This window comes from Oenanthe melanoleuca, chromosome 3, assembly GCF_029582105.1.
Source record: "Oenanthe melanoleuca isolate GR-GAL-2019-014 chromosome 3, OMel1.0, whole genome shotgun sequence".
Taxonomy (NCBI): domain Eukaryota; kingdom Metazoa; phylum Chordata; class Aves; order Passeriformes; family Muscicapidae; genus Oenanthe; species Oenanthe melanoleuca.
This window is the reverse complement of record NC_079336.1, coordinates 23,462,990-23,482,938: the sequence shown is the minus strand read 5'-3', so window position 1 is coordinate 23,482,938 and position 19,949 is coordinate 23,462,990. Positions and strand designations below refer to the sequence as shown.

The 19,949-nt window shown below is 37.7% G+C and overlaps 1 protein-coding gene across 5 annotated transcripts in view; it reads left to right on the top strand.

The window, feature by feature from the left end:
• The window catches only part of LOC130251804 (dystonin-like), a 285,947-nt gene that overhangs the window by 197,598 nt on the left and 68,400 nt on the right, over positions 1 to 19,949 (top strand). For all 5 annotated transcript variants that reach the window (XM_056488729.1, XM_056488730.1, XM_056488733.1 and 2 more), the window contains 12 exons: positions 898 to 1,021; positions 2,847 to 3,055; positions 3,320 to 3,637; positions 3,815 to 3,981; positions 4,523 to 4,679; positions 4,935 to 5,061; positions 7,508 to 7,570; positions 8,375 to 8,610; positions 10,253 to 10,382; positions 11,936 to 12,135; positions 13,395 to 13,890; positions 14,820 to 16,294. In XM_056488729.1, coding sequence (XP_056344704.1) covers positions 898 to 1,021; positions 2,847 to 3,055; positions 3,320 to 3,637; positions 3,815 to 3,981; positions 4,523 to 4,679; positions 4,935 to 5,061; positions 7,508 to 7,570; positions 8,375 to 8,610; positions 10,253 to 10,382; positions 11,936 to 12,135; positions 13,395 to 13,890; positions 14,820 to 16,294 — 3,702 coding nt within the window. The remainder of the gene's footprint in view (positions 1 to 897; positions 1,022 to 2,846; positions 3,056 to 3,319; positions 3,638 to 3,814; positions 3,982 to 4,522; positions 4,680 to 4,934; positions 5,062 to 7,507; positions 7,571 to 8,374; positions 8,611 to 10,252; positions 10,383 to 11,935; positions 12,136 to 13,394; positions 13,891 to 14,819; positions 16,295 to 19,949) is intronic.

The following is a 19,949-nucleotide window of genomic DNA, read 5'->3' as shown; positions in this document are numbered from 1 at the left end:
TCTCTTGGAGACTCATTGTGTCAAATGGGTCAGCAAGATGATGTACTGTGCCCTGGCACAGTCTTGTGCTCTGGGTACCAGTGCTGAATGCACTGACAAGACTTCTTTGATTCATATATTCATTGAGTATCAATGAATATCAAAACATAAATGAGATGTCCCTTCATTTTGGACTTATATAAGGTTCAAGTGAATCAAAAAACCACTAGCACGGAGGCCTGAAATAATTTAAAGATAATTTACCCTAAAGTACTCTTACACACTAGAGAGATAAGGCCACTAGAAGTTGATTCAGCCTTACTGTCTTTGTTGACTCTGGAGAAAATCATGGCTGGGCTAGTCTCTGAACATGTGTTCCTTGGTTAAATGAACAAACCTAGGCAAAAATTCAGCCACACTGCTTCAGGGGCTCCTGACTGTGACAGCAAATTCATCTTGTTTCAAGCTATTCCTGTTTGTGCTACAGAATCAGCCTGATCCTTTGTTGATTCTTTGTTGATACCACTTCTGGTGAATGTGTAACTGCTGCTGTTGATTGTATTCTTTTCCCTCTGAATTGTTCCTAGATGCTGAATTGAAAAATGTGTTTATAATAGTCTGTACAAAGGGGCTTTAGAAACAATTAATCAAAAGACACATTTGAAGTTACATGCAAGAAGTAAGTTGGGTCAGATAAGCATTCTAAAGCATAAGGTTCAAAAGATGGTGAATGACTAAAACAAGAGCCAGGTTAACAGCAGCCTTAACCACCGGTCAGGACTTTTCTTTAGGAGAGGTCACAAATTGAATGAGTTTATTCCCAACAGTAAGTTTAGGTTCTGTGACATATCTCAAGTCTTGCTTATGTAACAATCAACTGTACTGAAAAGTATAACTGATAATAGTGGAATTTTACAGGTTCTTCAGGGACAAGTGTCTAACCACCAAATTGCTGTAGAAAAACTGAAAAAAGCTGCTGAAGTGTTATTGGACACAAGGGGAGAGTTGACACCAGACAAAGATGAGATTCAGAAAACACTGGGTAAAATACTTGCTTTTCTTAATACCTCTTTTTATCACTTGTGTCTGCATGCAGGTTCTGGAAGAGAAAAATTACAAAGTTTCCACATTCTTATGTCACTGTTCAAGTCCATGTTTTGTTGAGTCTCAAGTCATTACAACACAGTAATCTTATTGTTGGTCTCTCCTACATGGTTCCATGTGCTTTCCACTGCCATTTCATTTTTTTTCTTTTTACAGAAATAGGGATTGCCAAGCAGAGGTAGTAATTTGCTGAGGATTATAAATTCTCCAGAAAAATATGACTCCAAGGAACCTGTTTGTAAGCAGTTATTTGGAGTTTGCTTAGCTTAGGAATTCCTTCCTTTTAATTTTAAGAAACTGTCTATGAAGGGGTTGACTTTGGCAGGCTGCCAGATTCACCCACCTTTTCTCTCACCCCCCTTGCTCAAGTGGATGGGGGTAAAAATTAGGATAGAAGACCACAGGTTGAGATAAAGACAGGGTAGACTTGACTTGGCAAAAATTAACTTGCATTTATAGCCAAATAAAACAGGTTTAGGAAATGTGAAATGAAGACAAATTACAGCAACACTATCCTCCACCCCACTCTTTTTTCCAGGCTTACCATCACTCCTTCCTTCCCAACCAGTCCCCATTTCTCCCTGCCAAACAGTGCAGTGTGGATGGGAAATGGATGCTTGTGGTCAGACTGTAATTTCTCTGCTGCTGCTTCCTCCTCACGTGTTTCCCCTGCCTGGTGAGGGACCTCTCCAAAGGCTGAAATCTTCCAGGCTAATATTGTTCTAGTGTGGGTGGAGGCTACATTTCCTTCAGGAAATATCTACCTCCTCTAGCGTGGGTCCTCTCCGTGCTGCATGTGGTTACCTGCTCCTCCATCCTCCACAGATTTCAAGGGAAGCCTTTTCCTCTGCTCCAGAACCTGAAGCACCTCTTCTCCCTCTTTTTCTCTGACCTTCATGTCTGCAGGGCTGTTTCCATTTTTCAGTCCCATGCAGTGGTTTCCCTTTTCTTAAATATATTTAAGCAGTGGCACCACCAGTTTGGCTGAGGAACTCAGCTGTGCCCTGTGATGGGTCAGCTGGAGTTGGCTGGAACCATCTGCATCTTCCATGGGGCAGCCCTTGACCTTGTCACAAGCCAAATAAACTTGTCACTAACAAACCCTTACTACCACCAAAACCCTGCCACCTACACCTAATAATCTTTCCTGTCAAATGTGAGAAGTAGCCACAACATGACATTCACCACTGTCTGAAGTTTGAAGATGCTCTCTGTGTATCACCCAGCTATCTCTTCATGGAATCCAAGAAGTAACTTGCAGAACAACAAAATAAAACAACTGTGGCTTGACTCTTTGGAGTTGGTGATAAAACTTCAGGGGTTCCTGATTGTGGGAGATACATGGAGCTTGTAACTTTCAGAAAGTTATTTTGAAAGTGTTGGAGGTCTAATGAAGAACCATCTGGAAGAACCTCTCAGATCTCACAATCACATAAGAAACATACTTGTAGAAGAGCTGTCTTAATACTCTGCTATTTTATTTCCTGGGAACAGTCAACAGCTGTCTTAAGCTAGAACTACATAGAAACCAGTTTCTAACACTGTGCACTGCAGCTGTATGCTACTCTCATCTCCCTTGTCCGATGTGTTTCTTGGCTCTGTTTGAAGTTGTTGGTCTTTCTTTCACTGTTTTTACTGACTAAAGCTGAATTTTCTTCATTCTAATGTAGCAATTTTTGACTCAACTGGTGAATGCTGGTGAAGAAAGCTAAAAGCTTAGTTTGTCTAGAGGAAAAAATTGAAATATATCTTCTTTTCATCAGATGATATTGTGGAAAGATATGACAATTTATCCAAATCTGTGAATGAAAGGAATGAGAAGCTTCAAGTAACTCTGACACGATCCCTAAGTGTGCAGGATGGTTTGGATGAAATGCTGGATTGGATGGAAGGAGTTGAAAAGAGCCTTAAAGAACAAGATCAAGTGCCTTTGAATTCTGCTGCTATTCAGGACATTATTAGTAAAAGCATTGTAAGTAGCATTCTTTGAAAAAGAAATTTTTGTTTGGTAATTCAGATTTCAAGAAAGAATTAAAATCTTAGGTTGGCACCTATTATAGATTCAAAACACTAAAGATGATGTGGTGTGAAGTGAAACTGCTCATGAGGATTTTTGTAGCTGAAATAGATTACATTGATGGTGTAGCTGTAGTGATTTGTTGCTTTACATCATAGACTAATTTCACTTCTTAAAATTTAGTTGCAAGTAATACAAAGCAGCTCTTGTGTGCTTCAGATGCTAGAGCAAGACATTGCGGGTCGGCAAAGCAGCATAAACACTATGAATGAAAAAGTGAAGAAGTTCATGGAAACAGCAGATCCATCCACTGCTTCCACACTGCAAGCTAAAATGAGTGAACTTGCAGGACGGTTTTCTGATGCAAGTAACAAACACAGAGAGAAGCTCATGAAAATGGAGGAACTGAAGACTAAAGTGGAGTTGTTTGAAGGTCTGTCAACAAAGCTTCAGTCATTTCTAGATGAGAAAAACCAAGCCCTAAGTGAGACAGAGGCACCAAGAAAGGATGTCAGTGAAGTGTCTCAGTACATGCAGGTACTGTTGCATTCAATTTGTATGTGTTGTGCATTCTTAGTCTAACTCATCTAAGTGATTGAATAAGAAACGAGGCATTTTTTTTCCCCAGCATTGGTTGGTTAGCTAAAATCAAGAGTTTAATTTTGAACAAGTGATTGTAAAGTCTAATATGAAGAATGTAATCCTATTTTGCAGGAAGCTAGTGTAGAATTGGCACAACACAAGAAGGATCTGGAAGTTTTGAAGCAGCTCCTTGAAGAACTTTCATTCCATGCTCTTCCTGGAGATAAAGCACTGGTATTAGAAAAAGTAAATGCTTTGTCAAAGAAATTCAAAGAGGTAGAGGAGACAATAAAAGAAAAGTAAGTTGAATAATAAAAATGTTTCCACTTTGGCTAATAACATAGTATGAATGTTGGGATTACTGCTATCCTTTTGTATGCAATCTCAAGATGTTGAAGTTTACCACGGTAAGGAAGGGTTTTTTATTGGAAGGAAAAGATTCTATTTGAAAATGTCTCTTTAGTAAGTCTGTCTGGCCCAAGAGCTCTAAAAAGGGCCATAAATATAAGCAGTTTTTCAAATTTTGTGACATTCACAGGATTCTTGGCAATTTTATGAAAACTCTCCTTCTCCCCTTCTGTGACAGAATATAAATTGCTGCTTGTGTATATTGCTTTAGAGTGCTATTTGGCATCAGGCTGCAAAGGAAAACTGGAGAAATTGTAAGAGATTCCATAAATGTTACCTCTGCAGTAAGAATAGGTTTTGCACATTCTGCTTATATCCGTAAAATTAGCTTTTTGACACTCTGAATTTAGGAATAGTAACATCAGATTAATAATATTTATTGGTTTAATTGTTAGAAGGAATACTCTCATTCCTTTGTCTTTAATTGTCTAGAGAAGAGGATGTATCATCTTGTCAGAAACAAATGGATGCTTTTGAGCTCCTTGTAGAATCATTAAAGAAATGGATAAAAGAGACCACAGAACGAATTCCAGCAGCACAGCCCTCTTTGAATACAGAGGAGTTAAAGAAACCCTTGGAAGATACATTGGTAAGCCTTTGTAGGAGAAGTGAAATCTGGCTGAAGGAAATAAGGCATCTATTACTAATATTGAAATACAGATTTAAGGTGTAAGCAGTCACAGTAATTGGGACTAGGGGGCTTGCAATCTGCATTTACATTCCCATTTGCTTTGTATGTTTTGAAACAGATTCCCAAGCAAGAAAGTTGTTCCTTTCTGTGCACTAATTCTCTTAAGTCTGAAGTCAGTTTTGTAATGAACAAATTACTGTCTTTCTTAACCAGAATTTAAAAGATGAATGGACATTAAAGGCACCTGAACTGCAGAAAATGAATAGCAGAGGAACTTTGCTATGTAACTTAATCACTGCTGTGACTTCTCCTGCAAAACTGAGAGCAGTTGCCAAATCAGGTATGCTTTTGTATAATCAGGTAAGCCTAGCATTCCAAAAATTTTTAAAACCTTTTAGACAAAAATTAATATTATTTCACCCTTGGATTACCATTCTGAATATTATGGCTTGGGAGAAAACACTTAGCCATGTCTCTTCTGCATTATTTGCTGTGCTTCTATTTAAAGTGTCTAGCTGCTGTAGTAATTCAGCACACATTCTCATTGTTTTACTCTAGTTTAACATGTCCTAGATCTCTTATGTAATTCCCAGATAGTGAATAAAATGACAGGATCACAGTTGCCTTCACCTCATCCCAAAAGGCTTCTGAGAGTGAGAAATGGACTTGTTCTGATCAGTGTTCAGTGCTTCATATATCCATCGAGTCTGCAAGCAGGAGAAATACAAACCTTGTTTTGCAAACTCGATGTACTTGCACAGAGATACAGAGATATTTAATGGCCAAAAGGCCATTCAGTGACACCAAGCAAACACAGAAAGGTTTGTGGAGTCGTGGAGTTTTTGTTAGAAGGGTAATGAGGAAATGGTTTATATAAAAAATAAGCCTAGGTAAATGTACTCACCCTAGTATGATATCATAATTAGTATTAGTCTAATGTGTTTTAATTGAAACAACAGCACAGAAGGAATTAACTTTGTATCTCAGAATGATTTTCCTGGGCAAAAATGTGTGTTCTGTCTAGACCTTCAGCTAAATTCTACTGGTAATCATAATATAATGATAACAAGTCTATTTCCATGATTTTTTTTTTACTCTATAATATTATTAATATTAATGCTAAATATAAATGTGTTTTACAGAAACCAGTAATTCTGCCAAGTATCATCCCAGACATAGTTCAAGGACATTGGGCATTTTAATGGCAATAAGCACATTTTCAGTCAATTCTTGAACTGACTAGGTCTGGAAATAAATTCAAGTGTGTTGGCCCTCATTGGTCATCTGCAAATGACTGTGAGGTTGGGGATTGACAGAGGATACCTATTGGGCAAAAGTAGAACACTTTATTTCTTATATCTCATTGTAATAGCTGCCTCTGCTTTTGGGTTTTTTTAAACTTTAAATAAAAATCTTTCAAAGAACATTTTGGAATCTTCTATGATATATTTGGGCTCATTCCTCTGCCTCTTTTCTACTATACATCCAGATAGAAAAAATAGTTAACTAGCTATCACATAAGAGCAGCTTTATAATCCTCCAGACCAGAACATTTGCCCTCCTTGACTAGAGCTGTCCTGTGTATTCTTTATCACAGTTATAAATACCAGAGTCCAGCTAAAAGGGCATGAAGACCTACAGGACTCTGGCTGGGGCCTCTGACTTCTCTTATCTGGTTTGTTTTCTCTTGCCATCCTCCAGCTGCCACTAATGTGGTCCTCACTGTGCAGCTGGTACTGGGGGGTGGATGCATAGCCTTTTCCAAGGCAACCATTAATCTTCCTCTGTTAATTGCTCTTCTGGGAATATGTACATATGTGCAGGAGAGAGGGAAGTGAGTCTCCTTGCAGTTCTCAGCAGTGTGACCATGTGGCCCTGCTCTTTGGTCTGACTGCATTTTACAAAGCCCATTAGCTCTGGTTTCAGAGGCTCTGATATTATGGTTAATTAGTAGGGCTGCCTCCTGTGACAGTAAGTGACAGTAAGGTGTAAGAGTGCCACACTGCAGTTCATGGAGCACATGCTTGAGCCTTACTTACGACAAAATAGGGAGGGATTCATCCAGCTGGTTTTGAGAGCTTTCTGTGCAGAGTTACAATGCACATAAACCATAGAATCTTTTTAAGTTGGAACAGACCCTTAATATCATGAGCTCCAAACATCAGCACTGCCAAGTCCAGCACTAAACCATGTCACCAAGTGGTACATATACATGTTTTTAAAATACCTCCAGGAATGGTATCTCAACCACTTCCCTGGTGGGTAAAGGTGCCCTGAGTAAGCAGTGCCTTTGGTTGTGGTGTCTGCCATAAGCACTCTGGGCCTCTTTGCTGTTTAACGTTTGGTGCTCTCCTCAGGTGTAGCGTTTGCCAGCTCATCCTCTCCCAGGCTATACCTGTCACAGCTGGGTAAAACAGTGCTCTCAGCAGGGAACAGGGTCCTTTGGGAGAGAGGAAGGAAGTGATGTTAGCAATCTGGATGTGAACAGGCCTCATAGCTGGGGCACAAACCTTTGTCCCTGGTCAGTTGTTAGTACTGTTAGTGCTGTTAGAACTGTGAGCAGTGGGCTGCTGACACACCACACATATGTGCACCCTTCCAAGTGCACCACTATGCACATCCTCTGCCTATCTGATACCACTTGTGGATCTGGCTGGCTGCAGCTTCATCCTTGACATTGTAAAGACAGCTATGGATCATGCTGTTTTGAAGAGGAAATGAAGTGCTGGGGTTGTGGTGGGAAAAGGCTCAGATAAGCAAGAGGCTTCATCTCTTTTGATCCACAGGTGGCACAATTTTAAATGGTGAGGGAGGAGCTCCAGGAACTCAGGACTTCTTGAAAAATAAAGGTCAGTAAAAATTTCAGCATGTGATAAAGAAATGTTGCTTGCCACTTACTGTTAAATATGGAAGTATTTTTAAATATATACAAATTTGCTTGTAGCAGTCATTATTAGACTGAAATTTCACATCACCATTACAGAAGACAATTACATCGAATAGGACATGATAGTATAAGCAATTATAACAATACCTATCTCATTATTTTCTTTGAAGACCAACCAAATCTGCCCTTGTTTTCTGAATCAAGATATACTTTTATAAATATATATGGGGATAGCTATTTGAATATAAGACATGACTTTTGAGAAATACCTTTCAGTGGGGATAGAAACTTTAACACACATCAGCATTAACAACATCATATACACAAATATATGTATAAAAAGACCCATTTATATCACTGTGAAAACTTTTATTTCTATAACAAAGGAACTTTTATATGAGGACTTTTTGGTAGCTGAACTGTAGCCCAGTCAACTCAACTTTTGGTCATGGAATTGTTACTTAAAATACTAAAGCAGCAATGGGTAGAAAGATTGAAACATATCTGTGCACTTGTATGTATTGAAATAATGATTTCTGTGAAATAAGAAGTTTTTGCAAATAGGAACTTATATTAGCTCATTCAGATGTAGTGGTACCACATTTAGAGTGGATTAGAAATAATTCTAACATATTCAATGACTTCTTATTTAGGGGACTATTAGCTACTGTTACTCAGAGTACTGTTCAATGCTGTTTGAGTACATTCAGTATTGTTTCAAGGACTTGTAACTTCTAAAACAGTTTTTGTGCACCTCTCTTTACAGAACTGACAACTGTTCAACAAGCTATGTCTAATGTAAATCACAGCTATGAAGATTTGGGAGTTTTATTGAATGGAAAGATTTCAGAACTAGAAAGTATGCTTTCAAAAATGCAAAATATTCAGGAAGAATCAACCTCAATGATGCATTGGTTGCAAAAAATGGACAAAACTGCATCAGACTGGGAAGCTGCTCCAACAGATAGTGAAGCTGTTAAAGCCCAAGTTGAGCAACATAAGGTACTTTGTGCCTTCAAACAAATACATTTTCTTGTAGTTATTAGGCAGATGCTATGAAATAACTGATATCTCAGCCTAGCTTAATGTTGCAGAGAGTATTTAACTGATCCTACTAAGTATATTAGTCAGGCTTAGAGCAAATCTGGCAAACTGTGTCAGTGGAGTAAAGGAGCACTGTGTCAGAGAGAATGAGTTTTGCAGGTCAGAAAATAATAATTTTGGTGGACAGTTTGAAAGTTGAGGCTATACTGATTATGCAATAAACTTTTTTGATGTTAGTGGTTTAGAGGTATATAACAGATTACTTGTAAGTCTGAAGGGCTGTATCTATCCAAAAGCTGTTTCTGCAGCTGCTGGCTCACTGACACTCCACAGACCTCCTGCTCTCTGCAGCTGCAGTGGCTTATGTCTCTTCCAAGGCAGTGTTTCTCTTCAGCAGCCCTGTCATGCCTGTTAAGTTATATAGCTGCACAACAGCCTCCTTCCCCCTTTATAATTGATATGACCACTGAAAAAACCACTGAATCAGCAGTAAGCTTCTGTCCTGTTTCAGCATTGACGACATATGCTTCCCTAGCAATGAAGGACAATATTTACACATGTAAGGTTCACCTATAAAGGGAAATGTAATGGATAGGGAAAATTCTTTTCTTGCTTATGATTGTATATAAACAAAGACAGAATTAGATTTAATTGAGTTTCTTTTATATTTGCTGGGTCACCCTTAAAAATTAACCTGACCAGCCACCAACTTCCTCAGACTTGGATAACATTCAATCCTAAAATTCAGACTAAGTGTGAAAGAAAACCAGCTCTTTTTTCTCAACAGAGAATGTGCAAAGCTATCATGATCTAACCCACAGTGTAGTAATAGAAAAGTATTCACAAACAGTTGGAAAACTGAGTGAATGCCCAGGCAAGAGTCATCTGATGCATTGGACCTTTTACTAGAAGTGCTAAATCAAGTACAGTTTGTTCAGTGTTTATTTTGTGGGTTTTGGATAATTAAAAAGAAGCTCCATGAGGCAAGCTTTGTTACTTAAGAACATTCATATAAAAGCCCTTTTCCAGGCATATAAGAAACATTCACTTCTGTCTGCAAGAACAGCATTAATTAGGATTTGCAGGAGTATCTTAGTCTTCTCTAAGGTTTACACTTATAACTCTGATTCTCTTTAAACTATTGGTGTAGGGGATCTACATGAAATTGTGATAGCAGGATTTCTACTGAGGTAAATGAGGCCCCACCACACTCATCTCTGTCAGAGCTAGCTGGGTTATTTCTGCTGTGAGCTATACTTTGCATTAATCAGTTTGGCTTCTGTACACAGATTCCAAGTATTTGTGAATATGATGGGACCTAGAGATTCTTATTTATCTGAATTCTTCTAGTTCTGTCACTTGTTCAAATTAAGCAATAGTTATTAATATAGTTTGTATCTGTCAGGTTCTCTCTTCAAAAAAATTGACTAGTAGCAAATGTCATTATATGATGTTTTGAGATTTATAGCAGAAAAGTAGTATATACAGGTAAGATATTTATTTTTTTATCTTCATATTTGGCACTTCAGTATTGTGGACTGCAAACTTCACCATTCTTCTTTAGTGTCTTATTTATATATTTTATCACCTGAATTTTCAGCTTTTTGAAACTGAATTAAAGCAAAGTGCAAATAAAGTGCAGGAACTAAAGGACAAAGTTACAGAGCTGTTGGAGAAGAACCCTGACTCTCCTGAGGCACCTAAGTGGAGACAAACGTTGGATAAAATAGGTACTTCAATAAAGCTATATTATAGCTCAGACTGATTTGGAAGTTGTTTTATTTTGAATTTTTTAATTTATTAGCAATAATAAGTATTTTTAATATCTTGTTTCCTCTTACCTCTTAAATTCTGTGGAAATAACTCTCTTTGCCAGCATGTAGATCTGAAACCAATCCAGTGATGTCCATGTGCTCTGACACTCTGGCACTTTGTATTAGTGCACAGGCTGTAGATTGATTCCCTGTTTGAGAGGCTTTCTCTTTTTCAAATGGTGTGGAGCTAAAGCTCGATTGGCCAGTTACAAGCAACATATATATTTTGTTATTTTTACAAAATATAACAAATTAAGGTGATTCAATTTCATGTAGAGAATGGTTTGAGTTTTTGGTAGTGCTTTTCTGCATGTATTTTTCCCATGATCTAGTGGCTTTTGGCATTTTGTGGGTTTGGTGGTATTTTGCTCTTTCCTAAAACTGCATAAATTTTGCTAAAAAACTTTTTAAAAAGCCACTGGAAATAAAGAAAACTACCATGTTTGGTCAATAGATTTTGAGATATTGCAGCACCTGTCATGAGCTTAAAAATTCTTTTTATGTTAGTCATATTTTAAATAAATAATAGGTCAATAGCATTGTATGTCAATCTTGTTTCATAGTGATAAGCATTTCCATTGCTACACCAAAAGTAATTTTGAAGCTGAGAATTTTTCCAGTCTGTCTTGCTTGTAAGTGAAACTCTAGAAAGTTTAAGTAGCAGGTCTCCAACAGACCTTTAGTAGTGTTGAAAGGGGATTCATACAGAATGAGCAGACAACTGTGAAGCAGCAAAAGGAACTGTAAAAAACAGGGGCAGGGAGAGTTAGCAAAATACCAGACCTGACTGAGCAAGCACTGACAGTATTACAGAGGGAAAGGGGGATGTTAGAAGACTAAGACTCAAAGGCTGCTCTGGAAGCCACTTGCCATAGTGGAAAAGACCACAGGGTGGCAAGGTGTGAACCTAAGCTCACACAGTGCTTGTGAAATACCTATATGCAGAAGTATTCTCATTAGCTATCATTGGGTACCTGCTTTAGATGCTTTAGATGAGTGATACAGACATTTGAAAGAATTAGGCTTTTTCAGAGAGCTGCTTAGAGTTGAAGCCTAATTCTGGGCTTCTGCTCATCCTTGAAAACTTAGGGGATTTATCAGTGAATAAGCAGGAGATGTGTCTATCTAAATCAGGCACCTGAGATATAACTGAGTAGAACCCTTTGCCTTCTATATTGTTTGAAACCAAAGCCTGAATTTGAGGGTATTTCATTTAGTAGTGTTCTAATATAATTTTATTTCATGTTAAATATTCATTGCTCTAAAAATTCCACAGGTGGCTGACTGTCATCCAAGTGTATGTGGGTCTGACTTTTAAAAGATGTTATTTGCAGAGTCACTGCAATAAGGCATCTGGAGTTAATCAGCATGAAGCCTTATGAAACATGTTTATGTTTCATATGTAGTCTGCTGTCTCACAATCCATCTGCTAGAACATGCATGCAATATGTTAACATTATCATTGTTAGATTCCAAATGGAAAGAACTCAATCAAGTTACATCTGAGAGACAACAAAAACTGGAGGAGTCTTCAAATTACCTGATCCAGTTCCAGACAGCAGAAGCTCAGTTGAAGCACTGGCTTGTAGAGAAAGAGCTAATGGTCAGTGTGCTGGGTCCCTTATCAATTGATCCTAATATGCTGAATACACAAAAGCAACAGGTTCAGGTGAGTAGTGTCAACATACATTATTGATTTAAGTTTCTTCTGCCTTTTTGCTATTAGCAAAGTACTATTTTGCACTAGAACAGAGCATGGTTAGTATAAGCCATTAGTTTTGTTTATCTTTAGGTTTCAGCTTACGTCATACATGACTACAAGAAAAAATTATCATAAGAGTGAAAAGAGATCAGAGCAGGTAAAGAAAAATGTTGAGGAGATGTTGATCCTCTGATATGTCTTTCTGTTTTGGCCATACTGTGGTTTCTCTGTAATGGAATGAAAATGCCCCTTTGAATTTTATTAATTTGACATTTTACTGTCATTCCTCATGTTGAGTCTGTGGTTAGAACTAGCTTTTTGAGATTTTATTCACTTGACTGTGCCAGTAGCTAACAAAAATATGAAGTCAAGTGAAATGCAGTACTGTGGATAGATATGGGGCCAAGACTGTCAAAGACAGAAGAAAAAGTATAATGAAAAATTGGAGTAATTTACTGACAGCAACAAAGCAAACTGCGGACAAAAGAAACTAAATATGAAATCAGATGTGGTTGCAGAAGGTATAAAATTTAATTTCAAACATTTCTATTGCTGCCAACTATTCTAAACTGATGAAAAATTATTTCTTTTTGAAAAAAAAAAAGTGTTATTAAAGCTTTAATATCAGTATTGTTTAAAATGAAGTGTTTAAAACATGAACTATGTTCCAATACTATGTGAAATACTATGACTGAATATTGGTTGTTAAGTGCTTTAGAAGTCTAGACAGATGGCATAAGACTATCATGTATCACTTCCTTAAAAGTTCAACCTAATTGACTTAGAAAGGGTTTGGAATGTTCTGTAAAGTAAAACCATTATATTTGTCCCTTCTTTTGCAAGCTGTGACTTAATGTCAAAAAAAAAAAAACTTAAACAACTGGGAACCACTGATATAAACTTACAAGGTCTTACACTACACATTCAGTCATTTTGTGAATTAGCCAAATAGTCTCTGTTCTATAATAAAACATTGTGATATAATGGCAGAATACACCTTCTTTGAAGTTCCTTCTTGAGACAAATATCAAAACTGTCTAGGAAAGAAGACTACATTGTAGTATTAACACAATTCATTGTTTACTTGTATCTCCTGGTTTAATTTCTATTAGATGATGTGTAAATTCACCTTTTTAGCTACAACAAATTCTACATGATTTTCTGTCAGAAGCACTTTTTTGTCACAAACTACATTCTTTTTAAAATTCTCTTTTTTTTCCCACTAGATTCTGCTCAAAGAATTTGACACCAGAAAGCCACAATACGAGCAGTTAACTATTGCTGGGCAGGGGATTCTGGAGAGACCTGGTGAACATCCACCCTCACATGAAATTGTAAAAGAGCAACTGACAGCTGTGGCACAGAAGTGGGACAGTCTAACCAGCCAGCTGAAGAAGAGATGTGACCGAATTGACCAAGCCATTGTGAAAAGCACAGAGTATCAGAGTTTACTCAGAAGTCTGTCTGATAAGCTAAGTGCCTTGGATAGCAAACTCAGCAGCAGCCTGGCTGTGAGTACACAACCTGATGCTGTGAAACAACAGCTGGAAATTGCTAAAGAAATGAAGGAGGAAATAGAACAGGAAATGAAGAATATAAATGCAGCACAAGCTCTTTGTGAAGAGCTGTCAACACTGGTTGGAGAAGAATATTTGAAAGCAGAACTTACAAGACAGTTAGATGGCATCTTAAAATCATTTAAGGATATTGAGCAAAAATCAGGTCAGTATTTATTTAAAGATAAACAGTAACTAAGGCATAAAGTAAGGCAAAAGTTTGTGATAGAGGTGTTGAGTAAACTGAGCCTGGTGCCAGCTCCCAATCCAGTCCAGCCCCCAAGCAGTTGTACATTGCAATTTAGAAGAATTCCCATGCCTTGAAAAGGTAATTCTGGGAGAGAACTTGGAGTAAAATAGCAAGGCTGCTTTTGTCATGTCTTCCTTCAGGTGCGTCTTCACTGAATTGGAATATCAAAAGAGGATGCTGCTCATTGAGCTACCCAACTTCATAGGGGCAGAGTATAAGCCAAAATGATAATTTCTAGGCAAACACCAGTTAATGGCTTAGTGAAACACAGTAGTAATTGTATAAAACTGCCTGTGACAGAAGAGGGCTGGTAGTCTGCAGCCTTTCCTTACCTTTTGAACAACAGAATTGAGCAAGTAATACATTGAAAGTGATATCATACTTTGTTCTTCCTACCGGCCTCGGTTTTTGGGTTTTTAATTTCCTCTGGTCATGAGGAACTTCAAAGAATCTCCCTAGGAACATGTATTGCCTGTAGGCCATGAATTAGACACTACTAGGATATACCACTTAGTATTCCCTGTGCTTACACTTCATAGTACAATGAAGCACAATTGTGTGTTTTTAACCACCAAAATCTGCCCAAATGGGATCCATGTAGACACACACTGGCTAAGTTCACCTCTTTTGATTCATGTCCTAATGCCTTCACTGCTCTTCTGTAACACAGGAATGATTCTGCCCCTTGCAAGAAACTTGATTGTCTGCCAGTCAAACTCCACATACTAAGGACTGGCTTTCCTTAAGTTAATGATCATGCCTAATAGAACCAATATTAGTTATTATTTTTTTCACTAAATGCTAGCAGTTCTTCTGATGAATCTCTGCTGCCTTCTCCTTTGTAGATAACCATGTTCAGCAGCTCCAGTCAGCATATGCCACTTCTCATCAGTTCCAGCAAATGTCTAAGGACTTTCAGGCCTGGCTAAGCAAAAAGAAACAAGAGCTGAACCAGGCTCGTCCTGTGTCAGCCAAACTTGATGCCTTGCAATCACTAATTGAAGAACAGAAAGATTTTAAGAAGACAATGATCGATCAGATTAGTTCATATGAAAGAATTGTTGCAGAAGGAGAAAGTATCTTACAGAAGACTCAAGGAGATGACAAAGCAGAGTTACAATCCCAAATTGCAGCACTCAAGAATAACTGGGATGAAATGAATAAACAGGTAAAAGAAAGGGAAGATAAATTAGCAGATTGTCTGGAGAAAGCCCTCAAATATAAGCAGCATGTAGAAAATCTGCAGCCATGGATAGAGAAGTGCCAAAGCAACCTGTGTGAATTAAAAGTTGGCATAAACCCTGTTGAAATAGAGGATTCTATTGTTCAGGTGAGGGCATGGCAGAAGGACCTGGATAAACACCACGGGATAGTGGAACTATTAAATAATTCTGCTGAAAGTTTGCTCAATGCAAGTCAAACAGATAAAGAAATTGTTCAAGAAGAAACAAAGATGCTTAATCAGAATGTGAAGGTGGTTACAGAGCAGTTACATAAGAAGAGAGAGTCCTTGGAAAATATGGCTCAGAGACTGAAAGAGTTTCAGGACTCATCCAGGGAAACAGAAAGACAGCTTAAAAGTGCCAAAGAACATCTGGAAGCTCATGACTCACTCGGACCTCAGTCCTTCAGTAACAAACACCTGACAATGATGCAGGCCCAGCAGAAAGCCTTGCAGGTTTTAAAACCTCATGTTGATTTAGCAAAAAAGCTTGCCCAAGACCTGGTGGTAGAAGCTTCTGATTCAGCAGGTGTTTCTGACCTCTTACTCCAAGCTGAGTCTTTGGAGCAAGAATACACTGCAGTGAAGCAGCAAGTTGAGGAGAGGTGCTCATTCCTAGAGACCAAACTTCAGGGAATTGGCCATTTCCAGAACAGCATCAGAGAGATGTTCTCTCAGTTTGCAGAGTTTGATGATGAACTTGACAGCATGGCTCCCGTTGGGAGAGATCTCAAGGTGCTGCAGTCACAGAGAGAGGACATAAAACACTTCATGAAAAAGTTAGAGGATCTTATAATGAATAATGAAAATGCTAATAAGAACTGTAAAATTATGCTAGCTACAGAAGCTGAAGCTTCTCCTGATCTTATTGGTATAAAGAGAGACTTGGAAGCTCTAAATAAACAGTGCAACAAGCTACTAGACAGAGCAAAAGCCAGGGAAGATCAAGTGGAAGGTACTATTTGCCGTGTTGAGGAGTTTTACAGTAAGCTAAAAGAATTTTCCACTCTGCTTGGGAGAGCTGAAGAACATGAAGAGTCACAAGGTCCTGTTGGAATGGAAACAGAGGCTATTAATCAGCAGCTGAATACATTCAAGGTAGGAAGATTGCTTTCTTACTATCATGAAGTATTTTACCACAGTACTATTTTATTAAACATCATAGTGAAAGGGACTGGTTAAGTGCAGACCTTAGAGGAGTTTTGTTTCACAGCAGTCTGTTCTGCCTGTATGCATTTTATCTGTTTTGAATGGGGATCTTATTCTTTTTTGCTACAGCTTGGCAGACATTGGGAATTTTGCATCTCATCTCCCAGTTCCTGCACCCCAGTTCTTTCTTCACCTCTCTTCACTATCTTGTTACCTTCTGTAATCCATCTGCCTTTCTGTTTTTGAGAAAATCTATTTGATGTCCATGTATTACAAAACTTTCATCTTCACAGTGTTGTGAATTTTAGACTCCAGTGTTCACATACCAGGCCACATTCACTTTGCTCATCTGAGCACTTTAGGGGTTTTTTCACCTGCTTTCAGCATATTTAAGTTTAAGATGTTACCTTTTGCCATTTTCTGTTCTGATACACTGGCCAGTTTTACCTCACTGAATTCCACTCTTACCTAGAAGCATCCTAATAAAAAGAAAACAAGCAAAATAATACCCCTGTGATAGGATATTGAGATTTTTTTCTGTAGCTCCTTATCCAAAATGCACTCCAGAGCTTCTGTGTGTACCTTTTTTAATATGCCATGTCCAGCTTAAAAAAAATGCATTGCAGTGATGATGAGTGTTAATTGAGCTTTGCTGCTGAAATAAGTACACATACTTGTTTGGGTTAGGTTACAAGAAATTAATTTCAAGTGTTCATCAGAAAGATTTATAGATGTAAGCTGTGTTTGAAAAAGATTATAAATCTCCTAATAATTATATCGTAGCATTGAATGTTCTGCACTGCTTTGGTTTCCTTCCAATATAATATTGATTCAAATGTTTGTATGACTTGTACATTAATTGACACTTAATTATAAAGCCAAACCTTCATTGAATGATTTGATAAGCCACGCTGTTAAAAATTTGATGACCTTGGAAAAGAGTCATTACATGGCTAGCCCAACAGAGGGTGCATTTTGCTTGTTTAAGCCATATTGAAAAGGAAAATTAAACCAGAAAGCTTTCATCTGGGAATTTCAAATGGAAGTTACTGTGAGTTTTGATGATCTTTGAGAATGCATAAATAGAGACAAAAATCTTGAACAAATACTTACATTATGAGGAGATTCCATTAGACTGGGAGGATTAAAATTGTATGCCAGTCCATCCTAACAAGTCTATCTCAATTTAAAAGAGAAACAAATGGCTTTTCTTTGTATATGGTTAGTAAAACACTTTGGATATTGGAAAATAGCAGCAGCTCCTGCTGTGAATGCTCTTGCTTACATTGGCTGTACAGGACTTTGTCGAGATTTTGGCATCTCTGATTTCACCACATTTTTTACATTTTCAAACATTAGGTGCAGCTTCAGGTCTTTGATAATATGTATTGTATGCAATGAATTTTGTATGTAAAAATATGTATTTTATTGAAGAGAAAAATGTTTCTGGAGTGTTATAACCTGATGAGTGGATGGTAGGAAAATCCAGTTCCCTGTGTGTTGTCCCAGTGTTGTAGTTCATCAGGGCATTGGACACAACACGGTAATTGAGCAGTTTGGGAGTGGGTGACCTGTGCAGACCAGTGGGGTGACAGCATCACTGAAACATAAGAGCTTATGTGGTAAGAAGACAAAAAAACCCTGGAGAGACATAAAGGAGAACAGTGATAGCAGCATGTTTATATCCAGAAGTCTACTCTGGGATTGTATTTATATTAGATATTTATAAGCTTAGAAATGTGTTTTGCTTGAAGCAACTATTTTAGGTCATGCTTTTGCTTATGATTAAAAACACAAAGCCATTAAACAGGAGGTGAAGAATGATGAAAAAGCGAAGGGGTTGTTTAAATAAGTGAAAAGCAAATGCAGAAATAAAACAGCAGAGTGAGGAGACTTCGAAGAAAGGAAATAGGGAGACCAGAATGGGAAATTTTACTAAGTGAGAGTGTAGATAGTGAAGGGATACTGATAGCAGGAGGATAGGGATCAACTCTCCTAATGCTTGGTGTCAGTGCTACTGGGGCATATCAAAATTACAGTAAGTAATCTATCTGTTTATACTCTTTGCCCTTCCAGAGAGCAGTTCTACCTGAGGCAGTAAACTGCAGGGAGACTGGATCCCACAGATCCTGCTCCACTCGTGGTGTGTTTGTGTTTGCTCACATGTTTGTGCACGTACGCAAACACATAAACCTGAAAATGTGGCTGTGGCCAGAAAACCACTGTCTGGCTCCTTATGCCTTTAGCTTCTGTGGTCAGCTACAGTCAGCTTCAATTCCTCAGGAGTAAAGCACAAGAGTTGTTCTTTGGAATAGGTCTATTAACATGAAGTCTCCACTCTCTTCAGGGAAGGATCTTGTATAATGGGCCAGAGGTGGTTTTTGTGGTTTAACCAATTTTTATGTACAAAGAGTTAGAGCTGCGTGCATCTTCTTGGCATGACATTAAAACACATAATGTTTAAAAAAAAATAAACTGGCTTTGAGTTGTGTTATATATATATATATATTTTAAATGCATATGCATACTTGTTTTATTTATATTTCTTCTTTGTAATGTACTTATTCCAGTCGGTATAGAGTGTTAAATTGAATGTAGTTGCTGTCAGTGTTCAATTGCAAGCAGTTGCCATCAGTGTTAAACTGTATTTATTTACAATGCAGTTATAAATTTTACTTTCTGTAAATGAAAATCTTCAGAGCAGTTCCTTTCAAAGTAGAACCATGACTTTTACTTCACTTCAGGAAGAGTACAACCAAATGCAGAGTTTATCTCAATTAATATAAAACACACATAAAAAAATTGCTAATTAACTTGGCTCTGTAAGACACTTTTTAAAGTCTGTATGCAATGTATAGATTAGTCCTGAAATTTCAGTAAATTAGGTTTGTTAAGGTACACTGAGTCTGCCACCATTCTTCAAAAGCAAAACAAAAAAGAATTGTGCAAATGGACTGAACCAAACAGAGTTTGAGTAGCTACACAGTGCTTGCAGTTGGAGAAGCATTTTGTAGCTGGTTACTCACTGAAATAGAGAAAGAACCCAAAGTTAAATTATTTTACTTTTTGAAACTTTTTCACAATTCTTTGTACTGTCATTCTTAGTAAAACCAACATGTCACTGTTACAGTTTTCATGAGCATGTGGTTCATTTGATTTTTGCTTTTATTTTTGGATTAAAAGTAGATATAGTCATTAGAGGTTGCCTTCTAATTGGACTTTATGGGAATTTTTAGGTAGCCTGAGTATTCCTGCCAATGAGCTTGAACTAAAATTTTAATTGGCTTATGTTATAGAACCACAGAATTGTTTAGGTCGGAAAAGACCTTTAAGAACATAGAGTCCAATGTTAACTCAGCACTGCCAAGCCCACCATCAACTGTGTCCCTAAATGCCACATCTACATGTCTTGTTAGTTATGTAGAGGTTATCAGTCCTCTGATTTTTGCTTTGAAGGCAAATAATGTTGAAAGCATAATCAGAAGTTTCTCTTTAAGTTTTTCTTTGAGTTGTGTTGCATATCCCATGCGGTGACTGTAGAATAAGATACTAAAACTTTCCACAGGATTTACTGCAGTTAAGGTCTGTATTGAAAAGCAAAAGT